Source organism: Stomoxys calcitrans, chromosome 5 (assembly GCF_963082655.1).
Source record: "Stomoxys calcitrans chromosome 5, idStoCalc2.1, whole genome shotgun sequence".
Classification (NCBI taxonomy): Eukaryota; Metazoa; Arthropoda; class Insecta; order Diptera; family Muscidae; genus Stomoxys; species Stomoxys calcitrans.
Genome location: NC_081556.1, coordinates 43,637,672 through 43,654,464, shown reverse-complemented (window position 1 = coordinate 43,654,464; position 16,793 = coordinate 43,637,672). Strand labels below are relative to the sequence as shown.

General features: G+C 38.9%; 1 protein-coding gene across 1 annotated transcript; it reads left to right on the top strand.

Moving 5' to 3' along the window:
- The first annotated feature begins 13,698 nt into the window (after positions 1-13,698).
- Positions 13,699-15,594, top strand: LOC106081049 (uncharacterized). Its single transcript, XM_013242738.2, has one exon. It carries the CDS (start codon positions 13,699-13,701, stop codon positions 15,592-15,594), a length of 1,896 nt encoding a protein of 631 aa, XP_013098192.2.
- The last annotated feature ends 1,199 nt before the right edge of the window (positions 15,595-16,793 follow it).

Below are 16,793 nucleotides of genomic sequence, written 5' to 3'. Positions count from 1 at the left end.
ACTAAAACCACCCTTTCTCTTAGGAATGTATGATAAAACCAGTTTTTCCTTAAGAAAGTTTACTTTCTTCTAAAACTACCTTTTCTTATAAAAAGGGGACTGAAACCAGCCACGCTTTATGGAAAGGGTATTAAAACTACCCTTTCCTTATGGAAAGGGTATTAAAACTACCCTTTCTTTATGGAAAGCGAACTACAACTACCCTTCCTTATGGCGCCAGAAATGATTGTCACTGGTATACATTTGTCAGAGGATATTGGGGAAATTGTAAAAAATTCTCTCCAAAGAGGTGTCGCACTACGGCCTCCTTTAAAAAAGAGGCCTCTTATCATTGAACCTTAAACTTTAATCGAACTGTATTCATTGGTATGTGAGAAGTTTGTCATTGTTCATGTTGATGGGCAAAATTTGCATTTTGTCCGATAGACTGGTTCCTTGGCTTAAAATTTTCTTTTTAGAGGTTACTTTATATTGGGTTGCCCAAAAAGTAATTGCGGATTTTTTAAAAGAAAGTAAATGCATTTATAATAAAACTTAGAATGAACTTTAATCAAATATAATTTTTTTACACTTTTTTTTCTAAAGCAAGCTAAAAGTAACAGCTGATAACTGACAGAAGAAAGAATGCAATTACAGAGTCACAAGCAGTGAAAAAATTTGTCAACGCCGACTATATGAAAAATCCGCAATTACTTTTTGGGCAACCCAATAGTTTTTGGAGCGCACAACAAGCCTATTACTTGATTAGGTGTATGTCCATAGTGGCATGGGGCGGATTAATATCTGGACCCTCTTTTCCACCTAACCTAACCTTGGGAGATATACTCTGCTTGTATCAGCATGTCATGTCGTATATACTTGTGAGATGGAGGAACACAAAGGTAATTTTCATTCCGAAAGATTTTCGTCCTATTAGTCTGTCATCCTTTGTGCTGAAGACTCTTGAGAGGTTGATAGAAACATATCTTAGGGCAAACATCCCTAGAGATAGCCTAACGTGGCAGCAGCATGCATATAGTAAAGGCAAATTGACTGCAAAAGCCCTTCACAACCTAGTCGGATAGGTAGGGGGTTCTCTTGCTTGACCTTGAAGGTGCTTTCAATAATGTAAAACCGACGTCAATCATGAAGGAGTTGAAGTTTCTAGGCATCAACTCTACCGTAAGAAAGTTTATTAATAACCAACTTACTAAAAGATGCATTACGGTAGGCTTGGGATCTGTGGATCTAAAAAGATGGGTCACCAGAGGAACAACTCAAGGAGGTGTACTGTCTCCTCTACTTTGGAATATAGCCATTAACAATATATTATTGTCTCTGGAAGAAAAATATGTAAAAGTGGTCGCGTAAGTTGATGACGTGGCAAATGCGGTTAGGGGAAAGCTTCCCAGCACTCTAAGAGATATACTTCAGGAAGCTCTACGTGCAACAGCGAAGTGGGCTGCAGAAACCTGGTCTTGGCGTAAATCCGTGCGAGGCAGAAATAGTTCTTTTTAGCAGAAGATACAAATTACCTACAATGGCACCTGTCTCCTTGGGTGGAGAGAATGTTCCATTTACAGAAAGCGCAAAATACCTGGGTGTTTTGCTGGACAGGAAACTGAATATCAAATACAACATTTTGGAAAGGGCAAGAAAGACAACTCTTGCCCTACACCCATAGAAAAAACATGCACCGCGTTGACAAAGGGACACCATTTGTTCATAAAAGTGAATCAACACACAGATGTTATCAGATCAACCACAAATGTTCATAAACCAACAACAGTATTTGTGAGTGAAACGTCTACACCCGTTTACATTCTGATAACGTCTTTCGCACATTTTTTTAAAAGATTGCAAAAAGTTTTTGTGTGCTGCTATCGAACCTGTGTTCCATCCATTCCATTGAATGTTTACAAACGGCTTACCACATTGCAAAACAGACGGCTATGTAAATATTGGGTTGCCCAAAAAGTTATTGCGGATTTTTCATATAGTCGGCGTTGACAAATTTTTTCACAGCTTGTGACTCTGTAATTGCATTCTTTCTTCTGTCAGTTATCAGCAGTTACTTTTAGCTTGCTTTAGAAAAAAAGTGTAAAAAAAGTATATTTGATTAAAGTTCATTCTAAGTTTTATTAAAAATGCATTTACTTTCATTTAAAAAATTTGGGCAACCCAATACAATATTTTTAGAGTTATTCAAACTTAAGGTTTGTATACATACACATTTTGAAGGGATGATGTTCACAACGATCGGTGTATGAAACAACAACGTGTGCTCACAAAATCATCCACGCTTGTTAACAATGTTTTCAAGAACGTTCGTGTACGTTATTGACAACATTGGTGCATGTTTTTGTACCGTCTTTTTTCTATCAGTGTATACACGTACAAGAGAGCCATTGGCAAAAGTTGGGGGTTAAGACCGCGTGTCATCCATTGGGTATATACTGCCCTTGTACTATATTTATCATCAGAGACCTATAACGCTATATGGTGTTGTGGTCTGGTGGACGGCGCTTCAAGAGTCCACCTACTGTTCAATACTCAATCGAATTCAAAGGATGGCTTGTTTGTGCATCACAGCCGCACTTAGGACCACACCATCTGATGATGAGGCTAAGGGAGCATCCATTTTAGTCATGTGGCAGCCACGGACTCCGAGACCTATAACGCTATATGGTGTTGTGGTCTGGTGGACGGCGCTTCAAAAGTCTACCTACTGTTCAATACTCAATCGAATTCAAATTTATCAGAGAGACCTATAACGCTATATGGTGTTGTGGTCTGGTGGACGGCGCTTCAAAAAAGTTCAATACTCAATCGAATTCAAAGGATGGCTTGTTTGTGCATCACAGCCGCACTGAGGACGACACCATCTGATGATGAGGCTAAGGGAGCTTCCATTTTAGTCATGTGGCAGCTACGGACTCCGTGTTTTCCTTGATGCAACGTCCGATTTTGCAGGCAGTTTTGATTATATATAAAACCGATTGGAACTACGATATCCCTGGTAATAGAAGTTACAATTAGAAGTTAGTTCTATACGGTTCTGTATGGTTCAAAACTAGACGACCAGGCGGGTTTTGGTGTGTACTCTTAAGATCTAAAACTGGCCATATCTATAAGGTTACCCGTTAATCTGGCGGATATCCTTGCAATTAGGGAAGTGGTGGAATGGCATATATATAATGTCATAACGACGATTGGCATAAATATCTTTTCAGACAGCCAGGCAGCCATTAAATCCCTGAAGAACATATTTCTAAACACAAAAACCGCCCTGGACTATTGCAGATCTCTCAACGAAATGGGATTGTAAAATAGACGAGCTTGCGATACTACAAAATACCTTACACATTCCAGGGAAACTGAAATCAGTAGGTATGCCTCGAGCAACATGTAAGCTACATTTTCAGAATCAGGTCCGAAGGCCAACGAATGATAAATGGTCACAAAGGGAGGGTTGTGAGTATTCCCAAACTATGTGGACTATTCTAGACATGAAAAGCTCTACCGCTTTGCTATCATTGGCTATAACAGCCGTCTCAGTCATTGCGTCCGTCATGACAGATCAATGTCTAATCGGAAAACATGCTGACAGACTGAAGGTTGCCAGTAAAGACTTTTGCAGAAGCTGTGAGGACATCGAAGAGGAAGAGACTATAGAAACTATAGAACACCTTCTGTGTGTGTGCCCGCACTGGCAGTCAGAAGGAGTTCCACTGTAGGTTCTCATTTCTTTAAGAACCTATCTGTTTTAGCGGATGTAAACATTTGCAAGTTGTTGGGATTTTTTAAAGCGATCTGGATGGTTCAACGGCAGAAACTAGAAGGCATCCTCCTTCTTCTGTTCCTGTGGCTAAAACTACCCTTTCTTATGGAAAGGGCACTTAAACTACCCTTTGCTTATGGAAGGGGTACCAAAACGACTCTTTCTTTATGTAAATGGTACTACACTTTCATTTAAAAAAAGATACTAAAAAAACTATCCTTTCCTTTAAAAAAGGATACTAAAACTACCTTTTCCTTTTTTTAAGCTCAATGATAAAGGGCCTCGTTTTTGTGTGCCGAGTCCGAAAGTGTACCGCATCGCGACTCCACTTGATAGAGAAGTTTTAACATGGCAGGATACCTCACAAATGTAGCCAGCAATATTTTTAGCATAAGTAAAGGGATATCCACAGGCGTTCGGAGTCATAGGCGGACATGCAAACCTCTGCGCCACGGTGGCTATCTCCCTCCTGATGCTGACGACATTTGTCAGGTATAAGGCCATGCAAAAACTTCTCCCCAAAGAGGTATCGCACTGCGGCAAGCCGTTCGGACTCGGATATAAAAAGCATATCCCTTATCATTGCGCTTAAAACTTGAATCGGACAACAATTTATGTGAGAAATTTGCCTATGTTCCTTATTGAAATGTTCGGGGGAAGATTTGCACCAAAACTATCCTTTCCATTTGAAAAATGTAGGAAAACTATCCCTTTCTTTTGAAAAGGTTACTTAAACTAGCCTTCGTATTAGAAAGTGTACTAAAACTCGTTTTTCGTTTTCCTTCTTAAAAAGGTACTAAACTGACTAAAACTATGATTTCCCTTTTCTTTTAGAAGGGGTTCTATACCTACCCATTTCCTTGGGAAAGGATTTTAAAAGTATCCTTTTCCTTTGAAAAAGATGCTTTACAACACAAGTATTTAATTTGCTGATAGTAACTTCTCTGGATGAAGTAGTCACCTTTCGAGAGGTAGATCTTATTTTATACAAATCATTTATACTAGTTATTGTTATCTAATGGTGATTTCGATTCTGAAAAAAAAAATGTTACACTAATGTTGCACTTATACGGGACAACATTTTGGGAATCCTGCCTTATCCCTCTCATAGTTTTACACTTTTTACATTTTCAATCGAACATGTTAATATGCCCGTATATTGTAATTTCAACCAAATAATGCTGTAAAATGTAGCAATGCATCTAATATGCCGTTAGCTAAATAAAACGCGATTACTTTTTCCTTTTTTTATGTATTTCTTTTTAATATTTTGCCAAACATTCTACAAATTGTTTTCTTCTTCTTCTTTTAAACCAAAATTTGCTTGAACGGTGGCATGCACATGAGATGATAGCAGCTGATTTAAAGTGCGGCATTCTCCATCCTAGCCTAGCCACGGTGTAGAAAATGCAGCATTTTTTCACTTTCAGTGGGCAACACCATTACAAACGAACATTTACCCGGTGGTGGGGTTACACTTTTTTGGAGAATCGAACACAAAATTTCGATCTCAGTGCAACATGTCGAAAAAATGCTGCACTTTTTTCACAATCGAAATCACCATAAGTTCCGAAACTTGCGAAAGCAAACGAGGCAGTACTTGGCGAGTTTGTGATACTATAATATATGGTTTTCCAACAAGAGGTGTTATTTGGAATCATCCGATATTCCGGTAGCTGCTACTTTTGATGCTTTTATTCTTTAAGATTTGACAAGTAGTAGTCCATTATTACAAATGGAACCATAAACGCTTCAACAACGCACTGAAATTATTAAAATTCATTACAAACATGGTGAAAAACTTGCAGTCACAGTTCGCAAAACTAAAGCATATTTGGGTTATCGTGAATCCCCTTGATGGCTACGTCAAAAAGCAAAATTGTCACATCTGGGGCTCGGAAAATCCAAGAGTTATTCTGGAAAAGTCTCTCCATCTTCAACTTGTCACAGTTTGGTGCAGTTTATGGTCCGGCGTGGTCATTGGACCTTACTTTTCTGGAAATGAAATTGGTTCAACAGTTACGGTGAATGGATTGCACTATTGAGAGTTCATTTATGATTTTTTTTTGTTCGGAGTTGAATGGTATTGATCTGGAAAAAGTTTACTTTCAACAAGTTGGCGTATCGTGTAACGCAAACAACGAAACCATTGCTTTTTTACGGGAAAAGTTTTCGGGCCGTGTTATCTTTGGGAGCGGTAATCGCAACTGGCCACCGAGATCTTGTGATTGAACACCTTGTGACTTCTTGCTTTGAGCTTCGTGAATGATACGGTGTACGCCAACAGTCCAGCGTCCATTCAATACCTCAAGGATAGAATTCGTGTGGCTATCGAGGATATGGGCCTGTAAGCGTGGTCGCCGCGGCCATTTGAATGTTATTTTTTTTTATCATTATAAACGACAAACCTTCCTCTTTACGAGTATTATGAAATAAACCTTCGACCATTTATCTCAAAAAATTTTTAATTTTTCTTCGAATTCCAAAATAACACCTCTTTTTGGAAAAGCCTTTATGTTGATTTCAAAAACAAAACTACTAAAATAAAATTCCCTCTACGAGAGATAACTTTTCCCTAACAAATGTATGCAATGTACTGAACAACAAATCTCATAAATTTGAATTTTAACTTCAATCAAACTAACCTTCAAAGTCAGGCAACAAAATGTTTTGCGTGCTAGGCAACGATTTATTGGCTTTAACAAATTGGGATGTTTTGCTGTCATTTTCATTCATAAAAATGTAAATCGTTTATAACAGTTGTTTACCGTCATTGTGGTCAACCATGACCAATAAGAATATAAAGTCAGTCGAACATGGTAACAACACTTTTTAAGGGCAGCAAGCAAAATCGGGCTAAGTATGGCCAGGCCGAATCTTATATACCCTCCACCATAGATCGCATGGGATAAGTTCTTTCAATGACTTTTCCAATATATTGGAGCTCTATCAAGTTATGGAAAAAATGTCACATTAAAATTTTCAGTCAAAACAGATTTTTATTGCCTCATCTAGAGGCTCAAGAAGTCAAATCGGGAGATCGGTTTATATGGGAGCTATAAAAAGTTATGAACCTATTTTGATCATACTTTGCGTATATTTTGGAAATCGAAATAAAAAATTACAATACTTGCAAAATTTCAGCCAACAGAAGTGCGACCTCTAGAGGTTCATAAAGTATAATTTGAAGACTGGTTTATATGGCAGCTATAACGGGTAGTGAATCGATTTGAACCATACTTTACACAGTTGTTCAAAGTCAAAACAAAACATCGCGTGCAAGATTTCAGCCAAATCGAGTGGAAATTGCGCCCTCTAGGGGCTCAAGAAGTCAAATCGGCAGATCGGTTTATGTGGGAGCTATATACCGATTTGAACCATTTACAATCACAACCAACCTACACTAAAAATAAATATTGAGTTTCCCAAAAAGTAATTGCGGATTTTTTAAAAGAAAGTAAATGCATTTTTAATAAAACTTAGAATGAACTTTAATCAAATATACTTTTTTTACACTTTTTTTCTAAAGCAAGCTAAAAGTAACAGCTGATAACTGACAGAAGAAAGAATGCAATTACAGAGTCACAAGCTGTGAAAAAATTTGTCAACGCCGACTATATGAAAAATCCGCAATTACTTTTTGGGCAACCCAATATTTGTGTAAAATTTCAAGCGCCTAGCTTCACTCGTTCAAAATTCATTGTGCTTTCCACACACATACAGACATGGCTCAATCGATTTAAAATTTCAAAACGATCAAGAATAAATAAACTTTGTTGGGTCTGAGGTAAATATATCGATGAGTTACAAAAGGAATGACAAAGTTAGTATACCCTCTTCCTATGATGGGGGATATAATAAATATCACATTTAAAGGGAACAAATTGGAATAAAAGTCAGCTATTAAATGCTCACTACTGAGATTGTAAATATCAAAATCAAGGTTTGCTCTAGAATACGGAGAAAAATACGAAAATTGGTTAATGTCTGCATTTTCAAAAAGTTTCACTGTGTTCAACATTTTATAGTACTCCTTTAGAGGAAAGGCTGATATGCATAGGACAAGTGCTAAGGGTAATGTGTTCATCCTAGCAGAAAAGAAAAAAGAAGAAGAAAACAAGTAAAGGCGTGCTAAATTTGGCCGGGCCGAATCTTATAAACCCTCCACCATGGATCTCATTTGTCGAGTTCTTTTCCCGGTATATCTTTTTAGGCAAACAAAGGATAAAAGAAAAGAAATGCCATGTTATTAGAGGTATATGATATTTTGGTCCGAATCGGAGCATAATTGCATTGAATGTTGGACACCATAGTCGCATGATAATTGCGCCCTCTAGAGGCTCAAGAAGTCAAGACCCCAGATCGGTTTATATGACAGCTATTTCAGATTATGAACCGATTTAAACCATACTTGGCACAGTTATTGGAAGTAATAACGAAATACGTCATGCAAAATTTTATTCAAATCGGAGAGGAATTGCGCCCTCTAGAGGCTCAAGAAGTCTAATCGGGAGATCGGTTTATATGGCGGCTATATCAGGTTATGAACCGATTTAAACCATAATTGGCACAGTTGTTGGAAATCATAACAAAACACCTCATGCAAAATTTCAAATCGAATAAGAATTGCGTCCTCTAGTGGGTCAAGAAGTCAAGATCCCAGATCGGTTTATATGGCAGCTATATAAAAACATGGACCGATATGGCCCATTTACAATCCCAACCAAAATACTATAAAAAGAAGTATTTGTGCAAAATTTCAAGCGGCTAACTTTACTTCTTCGAAAGTTAGCGTGCTTTCGACAGACAGACGGATGGATGGACGGACGGAGATTGCTAGATCGACTCAGAACGTCGAAACGATCAAGAACATATATACATTATGGGGTCTTAGACGAATATTTCGAGGTGTTACAAACGGAATGACTAGATTAGTGGGTGGGTATAAAAAATGGATAAACTTACCCCACAGAACATTGCAAGACAACAAGTTACGACAGAACAAGTAAAAGAGTGCTAAGTTCGAACCTTAGGGACCCACCACCATGGATTCTGCTAAAAAATTATATAAAACAAGTAAAAGCGTGCTAAGTTCGGCCGGGCCAATCTGGGGAACCCATGGATTCTGCTTAAAATTTATACAAAATAAATTTATTTAAAGTGCCTAATTTTATTCTACATACCAAACTTCTGTCAAACCAGCAAAAATTAAAGCATGTAGGAACCGAACAAGGATGATCGAGAGACCGGTTTATATGGAGAGCTATACCAGGTAACAGGCCGATTTGAACTGTACTTAGCGCAGTTGTTGGGAGTCTTAACAGAACACTATTGCGGCTTCCAGGTGTTTAAGAAGTCAAATTGGGAAATCAGTTTATATGGGAGCTATGTCAGGTTCACAACTGTTGGAAGTCCTAACAGTACAGCTAAATCGGGTGAAAATTGCGGCTTGTAAGGACTCAAGAAGTCAAATCGGGAGATTGGTTTATATGGGAGCTATATTAAGTTCTTGACCGATTTGGACCGTACTTGGCACAATTGTTGGCAATCTTAACATAATACCATGTGCAGCTAAATCATACAACAATTGAGGCTTCCAGGGGCTAAAAAAGTCAAATCGGGAGATCGGTTTACATGGGAGCCATATGGGAGCAATATCTAAATTTGAAGCGATATGGCCCATTTGCACTCCCCAAAGACCTGCATAAATAAAATGTATCTGTGCAGAATTTCAAGCGGCTATCTTTATGGTTTCGACCGCTGTCGTGATTTGGCAAACGGAGGGACGGACATGGCTAGATCGACACAAAATGTCGAGACGATCAAGAATATATATACTTTATTGGACCTTAAACGAATATTTCGAGGTGTTACAAACTGAATGACTAGTTAAGTATACCCCTATCCTATGGTGGTGGGTATAAAAATAGATAAACTTACACCACAGAACGATAAAGGATAGTAAATCAGGACAGAATAAGTAAAAGCGTACTAGGTTCGCCCGGGCCAAACCTTGGAACCCACCACCATGGATTTTGCTAAAAAATTATACAAAATAAATTTATTTTAAGTGCATAAACTTATTCTACATACCAAACTTCTGTGAACATACCAAGGTTTCTAGAAACCGAACAAGGATACTCGAGAGACCGGTTTAGCAAGGAGCCAAGGACGTAGCAGGGATTTTAGTTTTGGGGGGCCACATTTTCACATTTTTTCAAAATCAAAAATTGTCAAAATTTTTGTTACTGTGAAATTGGTAAAGATACCTCAAACTTTTTTTTGAAAATTGTGGTGGTCGAGAGACTGGTTTATATGGGAGCCACGGACGTATCCAGGATTTTAGTTTGGGGGGGGGGGGGGTAACCCACCCCTAATTTTTTTAAATCGAAAAGTGCTAACATTCTTCTGTTACTGTTAAATTCGTAAAGATACCTGTAACTTTTTTTTTGAAAATTGTGGTCGCTTTTGTCTGCAGGAACTGACCCATCGGTGGTGACATTTGGTAATAAAGTCAGAGCTGAATTTTGTACTGATTGCCAACACACTATTTATAGGCCGATCATAATCTTTCAAAGACTTCATAACCTGATATAGCTCCCATATAAACCGATCTTCCGATTTGTCTTCTTGAGCCACTGGAAGCGGTATTTTTTTTCCAATTTGGCTGAAATTTTGCATAAAGTGTTTTGTTGTGACTTTCAATAACTGTGCTAAATATGGTTTGAATCAATCCATAACCTGATTAGCTGCCATATAAACCGATCTGGGATCTTGACTTCTTGAGCCACTTCAGGACGCAATTCTTACCCGATTTGGATGAAATTGTGCATGAAGTGTTTCATCTTGTCTCCCAACAACTGTGTGATGTATGATTCAAATCGGTTTATAACCTGATATACCTGCTATATAAACCGATCTTGGATCTTGACTTCTTGAGCCGCTGGAGGGCGCAATTCTCACCCGATTTGGCTGAAAATTTGTTTCGAATCCTAGCGAGAACATCGGAAAAAGCGGTGGTTGGCGACATTTGCTAGGTACAATGGCATGCATAATCTTATAAAACATTTTCCACAAAGAGGTGTAGCACTGCGGGACGCCGTTCGGACTCGGCTGAACCGTTTGGAGGGTGTTTTGGGGCTGGGGCGGCCACCGGCACTTTGCACTGAAAATAGGTATCAAATTCGTTCTTTATTCCCAACGGAAAAGAAGTTCAGTTTAGGGGGTGCTTTAGAGCGTACACTTCGCTCTAAAATGGGATACCAAATTCGTTTTACTACTCTCAAGTACCTTTCATTGAAGTCCCATATTGTCATAATGGGTCAATAACCCATTTGAAGTATCTTTAGGAGGAAATGCGTCACCTAGACTTGAATGCAAATTTTAATGTCGTATTCGTGAGCTACTCCTAAATACCATTCATTTGAGTCCCATATAGCCGTGGTCGGCTAATATGCCCATTTGGGGGTATTTTGGGTAGGCGACTTCCCTTTACTTGAACCTAATGTTTTATTTGCGGCCCATGTTGACATGTACTTCGAATATATCCGTTTAGAAGAGTTTTGAGCTTGGGGCGGCCCGCTGGGTACTTAGAGCCAAAATTTAAAACGATGTTCGTTTTCTAATCTCCAATACCTTTCATTTGATTATTGTGCCCATCGGACCACTTTCGGATATGTGGGGCGTTTTTGGGGTGAGGGTGAGGGTCCGCCTCCACCCGATATCTAAGAATTATATAGCCTATGTTTACTTCCAGAAATTTTAAGAAAATCTAATGGCGTTTTTGAGGTGTTGCGTAACCCCCTATACTTCGATCTGATTTTGTATGCCAGATTCGAAATCTACTCCCGAATACCTTTCATTTGAGCACCATATTAAAATGAATGTCTCATATGTCTGTTTAGGGAAGTTTTGGGTTTGGGGCGGCCCGTTGGGTACTTAGACTCATACTTTAATACCATATTCGTATTCTACTCTCCAATACCTTTCATTTGATACCTACACCTACATTGTCCCGATCGGTCCACTTTTGATTTTGGGATTTGTTTTTGGCATAAGGGTACCGAAAAATTATATAGCCTATGTTTCCTTCCAGACCAACCTACACAATATGCGAAAATTTCGGGAAAATCGGTTCTGACGTTTTTGAGTCTATGCGGAACAAAAAAAAAACCCTTGAACCATATAGCCATGATTGGCTAATGTGCCAATTTAGGGCGTTTTTGGGGGGGTGGGGTGACCCCCTACACTTCAACATGAATTTGTATTCCAGATTCGTTATCTACTCCCGCCTACTTTTCATTTGGTATGCATATTGTCCTTATCGGTCCACTTTTGATTTTTGGGGGTGTTTTTGGGGTAACGGGGAGGGTCCGCCCCCTTCCGATATCAATAAATTTTAAAGCCTATTCTTCTTTCCTGACCATATTCGTAATCTACAACCTCTCATTTGAGACCCATGATTGTCATGATCGTCAAATAACCCTATTTTAAGGGGGCGGCCTCCAAATACTTGGACCCAATTTTAGTTATGAAATTCGTATTCTGCTCCTGAATATTGTCCCGAAAGATCCACTTTTATTTTGGGTAGTTGTTTTGGGGTAAGGCCACCGAAATCAACAAATTATATAGCCTATGATTCCTTCCAGACCAACCTACACAATATGTGAAAATTTCAAAGTAATCGGTTAACGGGCGCAGCAGAGCCCGGCCAAATCTACGGCGTCCGATAATGCTATGGAGAGGAGAGGAGTACTCTATATTTGGATATTTCTTCCTAATTTCAGTTAAAAAATTATTCCAATTTTTCCACCCCACATTGCAATGGTCAGTAAAACTCCTTCTTGGGGTGTGGTAGACCCCCAGAGGCTTGATCCCAAAAGTGCAAGTCAATTTCGTGCTCTACTCCCAAAGACCTTTCATTTAAGATCCATATTGACATGGATGATAATAGCGCATAGGTAAGCATATCCGCCTATGACCCTGAACGCCTGGGTTCGAATCCTGGCGAGACCATCAGAAAAAATTTTCAGTGGTGGTTTTCCCCTCCTAATGCTGGCAACATTTGTGAGTTACTATGCCATGTAAAACTTCTCGCCAAAGAGATGTCGCACTGAGGCACGCCGTTCGGACTTGGCTATAAAAGGGAGGCCCCTTATCATTGAGTTTAAACTTGAATCGGACTGCACTCATTGATATGTGAGAAGTTTGCCCCTGTTCCTTAGTGGAATGTTCATGGGCAAAATTTGCATTTGGTAAATATTTCCGATTTTAAGGGTTTTTTGGGGGTGGGGTAACCCATGAAATATATACACAAGATGTTCTATTTGATGTCCTAAAATGTGTGCAACATTTAGGAAAAATCGGTCCCACAAAACACCTCAATTTACAAAATCTGGATTCAGCTCTCATAAAAAGCGAATTCCTGATTTAAAATCTTAACCGTTATTTATAACCCAATTTCGCTTAAAATAGAAACTGTAAGTTGTGTATAGACCATACAACATAAAGTTAAAGTACACCATATAAAAAATTGTTAAGTTGTAAATTTGTCCAAATTTTAATTTTATCTCAAATATGTATCGCGTTTTATACCTCCTTGTGGTGATTGACCCAATCTTATATTTACAACCACTCAAAAATTAGAGATTTCTACTGATTTTTTGGCAATAAACTTTTAAACATCCCCTTGAATATTTTATGAGAGCTCTTTCATTTAGGTGGTTGCAATTAGAACTTCAACTAAGGCACTCATCCCATTGCAAAAAGACATTAATAAATGAGACAGAGCTAAGTCGAAATAAAAGTCAGTTGTAAACAGCCAAACATTTGATTGGTGGTCCTTTAGTCAGCCACTTCAAAAGCATGATATAAAAGTCCTGCTGACAATATATGTTTGTCCATTAAGTCCGTCAACGTTAACACAATCGGTTGTCATCATGGCCCTGGATAGCGCCATTGCCCTGTTGATACTCTCTTCGAATATCACAAGAATCCATAAAGAGCAACTGCCCCAGCCTAAGATGGTCAATAATAGCTTTGTCATTGAGATTGTGAGCAGCATTCATGAACTCTATCACTTCAAGAATTTCGTTTTCTATATATCGGAACGTCTGGCCAAAGACACAGAGATTTCCAATGATTTCTTTCATGACTTTTGGGAAACTTTTCCCACTGTGCCATCGATTTTGATGATCAACAACAACCAGAGTATGGATGGCTTTCTGAGTACGCCTTCGTTGTGTTTGGTACTGACCACAGGATTTGATGATCCCATTATGAAGTTGGCCTCGGTGGGCATGAGAGGGGTACGTTTCCTCAAGACCATATTTATATATTTTCCCATTCTCTCATCGAAGGAATATTACCACAGCCTGAAGGACTACAAACGCTTATATGAGGGCATTCGACGCTTATATGCCTGGATATGGCGCAAGCAGTTCATCAATTGCCTGCTGATGACAGTGGACAATAATATCTTCATACACGAACCCTATCCCACTCTCCAAATAATCAATGTGACCTCGCAGTGGAACAGTTCTACTTTCTTCATGGATTACAGCACCGATTTTAAAGGCTATGTCATTGACTCGCCCGTACGCTATGATTTGCCGCGAGTCTTTTTTATGACCGGCCCACGCTATGGCTTGGGCAAGAAGAAGCCCCATGTAAGTGGTGTATCGGGAAAATTATTCATGATATTCGTAGACTACATCAAAGCCAACTACAACGAAAGTAAATTTGATGGCTATGAATATGAGGCGTTAGATTTGGCAGAAATTATAAATAAGATAGACCAGAAAGAGCTGGAGATCAGCATGAATTCGTATACGGGAATCCTGGGCTCGAACATTGGCAGCAGCTATCCCATAGGCATCAATGACTGGTGCATAATGGTGCCCTACCGCAACGAAACACCCGCTCACATGTATCTGCAAAAGAGTTTTCGCCCCTACACCTGGTACCTGATGTGCTTCAGCGTTTTCTACATAGCGTTGGGCCTTTGGCTAAGCACTCCGCCGCCCAGACGTGATATCAGTTTGTCCCTTTTACAGGCCATATGCTCAATGGTGCTGATCTCTCCTCTGAGGATCTTTAAAGTGCCAAGCACCCGCATTCGTTTCCTGTTTGTACTGCTCTTCATCATGGGTTTCTTCATCACCAACTTGTATCTGACCAAAATGGCCAGTTTTTTGACGGCCTCGCCGGAGGTACCACAAATCAATACAGTGCAGGATGTCATCGATGCCAAATTGCCCATCATGATAGCGAACTATGAATATGACATCATGATGTCGAACAATTTTCCTGCGGAATTCATGGCTCTAATGGTGCCAGTGAGCAAAGGTGAAATGGACAAACATCGCGATAAATTCAACAACTCCTTTGGCTATAGCATTCAGTCGGATCGTTGGGATTTTCTCAGTATTCAGCAACGCTTTATGAAAAAGCCCATGTTTCGCCTTTCCGAGATATGTATGGGACCCTTCTATCACGTCTTTCCCATACAAAAAGATTCGCATTTAGCCAAACCCTTGCAGGAATTCATAATGTCTGCATTTCAATTTGGCTTGGTGTCCTATTGGAACACTGAGGCTTTTGCTGATGCCCTCTACCTGGACTATGTCACCATCATTGTGGAAGAGGACAACTTTGTACCTCTGAGTCTAACATTTTTCCGTTCAATTTGGATTGTTTGGTGGTTTGGTTTGCTATTCTCTGGTCTGGCCTTCTGTTTGGAGATTAAATGGCATCTTTTACAGAGGAAAAGAAATAATTTGGAGAATTTATACCGACACTCGAGAACGTTTAAATGGTTGAAAATTAAAAATTAATCTCAATTAATGAATTGGAAATTTTCGACAAAATGATTTATGAAAAATTTATTAGAAAAAAGTCTCGTTCTTGACTGTTATCGAAAATGTAAGCAATCACAATCAAATTAAAAGAATTTTTGAATAAAACTTAATTTTCATATAGGCTGGATACTGGTGGCCACCTACAGTTAGACTCACTCACAGACTCACCTATTGCAATCATCATCAAGCTAAGATATGTTTATATTAACTTTGACAACAGTATTATTTTAAGACGAGCTAGCCATGTCTGTGTGTCTGTCTGTCTGTTTGTTTAATTTTTATACCTACCATCGCACAGTGGGAGAAAATCGAAAAAAAAACTGACAAAAAATATGCCGTGTGAGAACGGGTAAAGATATTTGTTTGAATTTGAAATGGTTAGAGCTGAGGTGTTAGCTAGATTGTGTGCAAAATTTCAAGGCCCTGGGTGGTCCGCGCGTCTCTTGGCAGACCCCTAAAGTTGGTCACCTTGGTATTTCGATAATTTGTTGGGGCTGCCAAATCTACATTTGTGGTTCGATTTTCAAAATTACAACGATTTTGTCACAGGAAGTGCTCACGTCTGATTATTCAGTTAAAAGTTATATTGGGTTGCCCAAAAAGTAATTGCGGATTTTTCATATAGTCGGCGTTGACAAATTTTTTCACAGCTTGCATTCTTTCTTCTGTCAGTTATCAGCTGTACCTTTTAGCTTGAAAAAATCCGCAACCCAATAGTTTGAAAATCAAAAAATGTGAAAATGTGGTCAAAAAAGCATTTTCATTGATAAGTCTCTATTGAAAAAATTTGCTTAAATACCTAAATTTTCTTAATTGTTTGTAAAGAGGACATATTGTAGATGAAATTTGAATAACATATGTCAACTTATACGGGTGGTATGTGTACTTCAAAATAGGCAATTTTTCATTAAAAAATGTTTATTTTGTTTTTTTTACTCCAAATTTCCCCCAAATTCATGCAAAAAATTTTTGTTGGCTAAGCGCTCTGAACACTACCGGTACCGGTATCTGCTAGCTGCGAAAGCCAGGCAATGGCATAGGAAAACTCTACAGTCTCATCATCTTCTCCACATGTTCTATACATGCTATCGCTTGCTGCACCTATTCTGCATAAGTGAGCTCGTATGTGATACCGAAAGCTATACAGATCTGCTTCTTACTTCCTTGCAGTAATA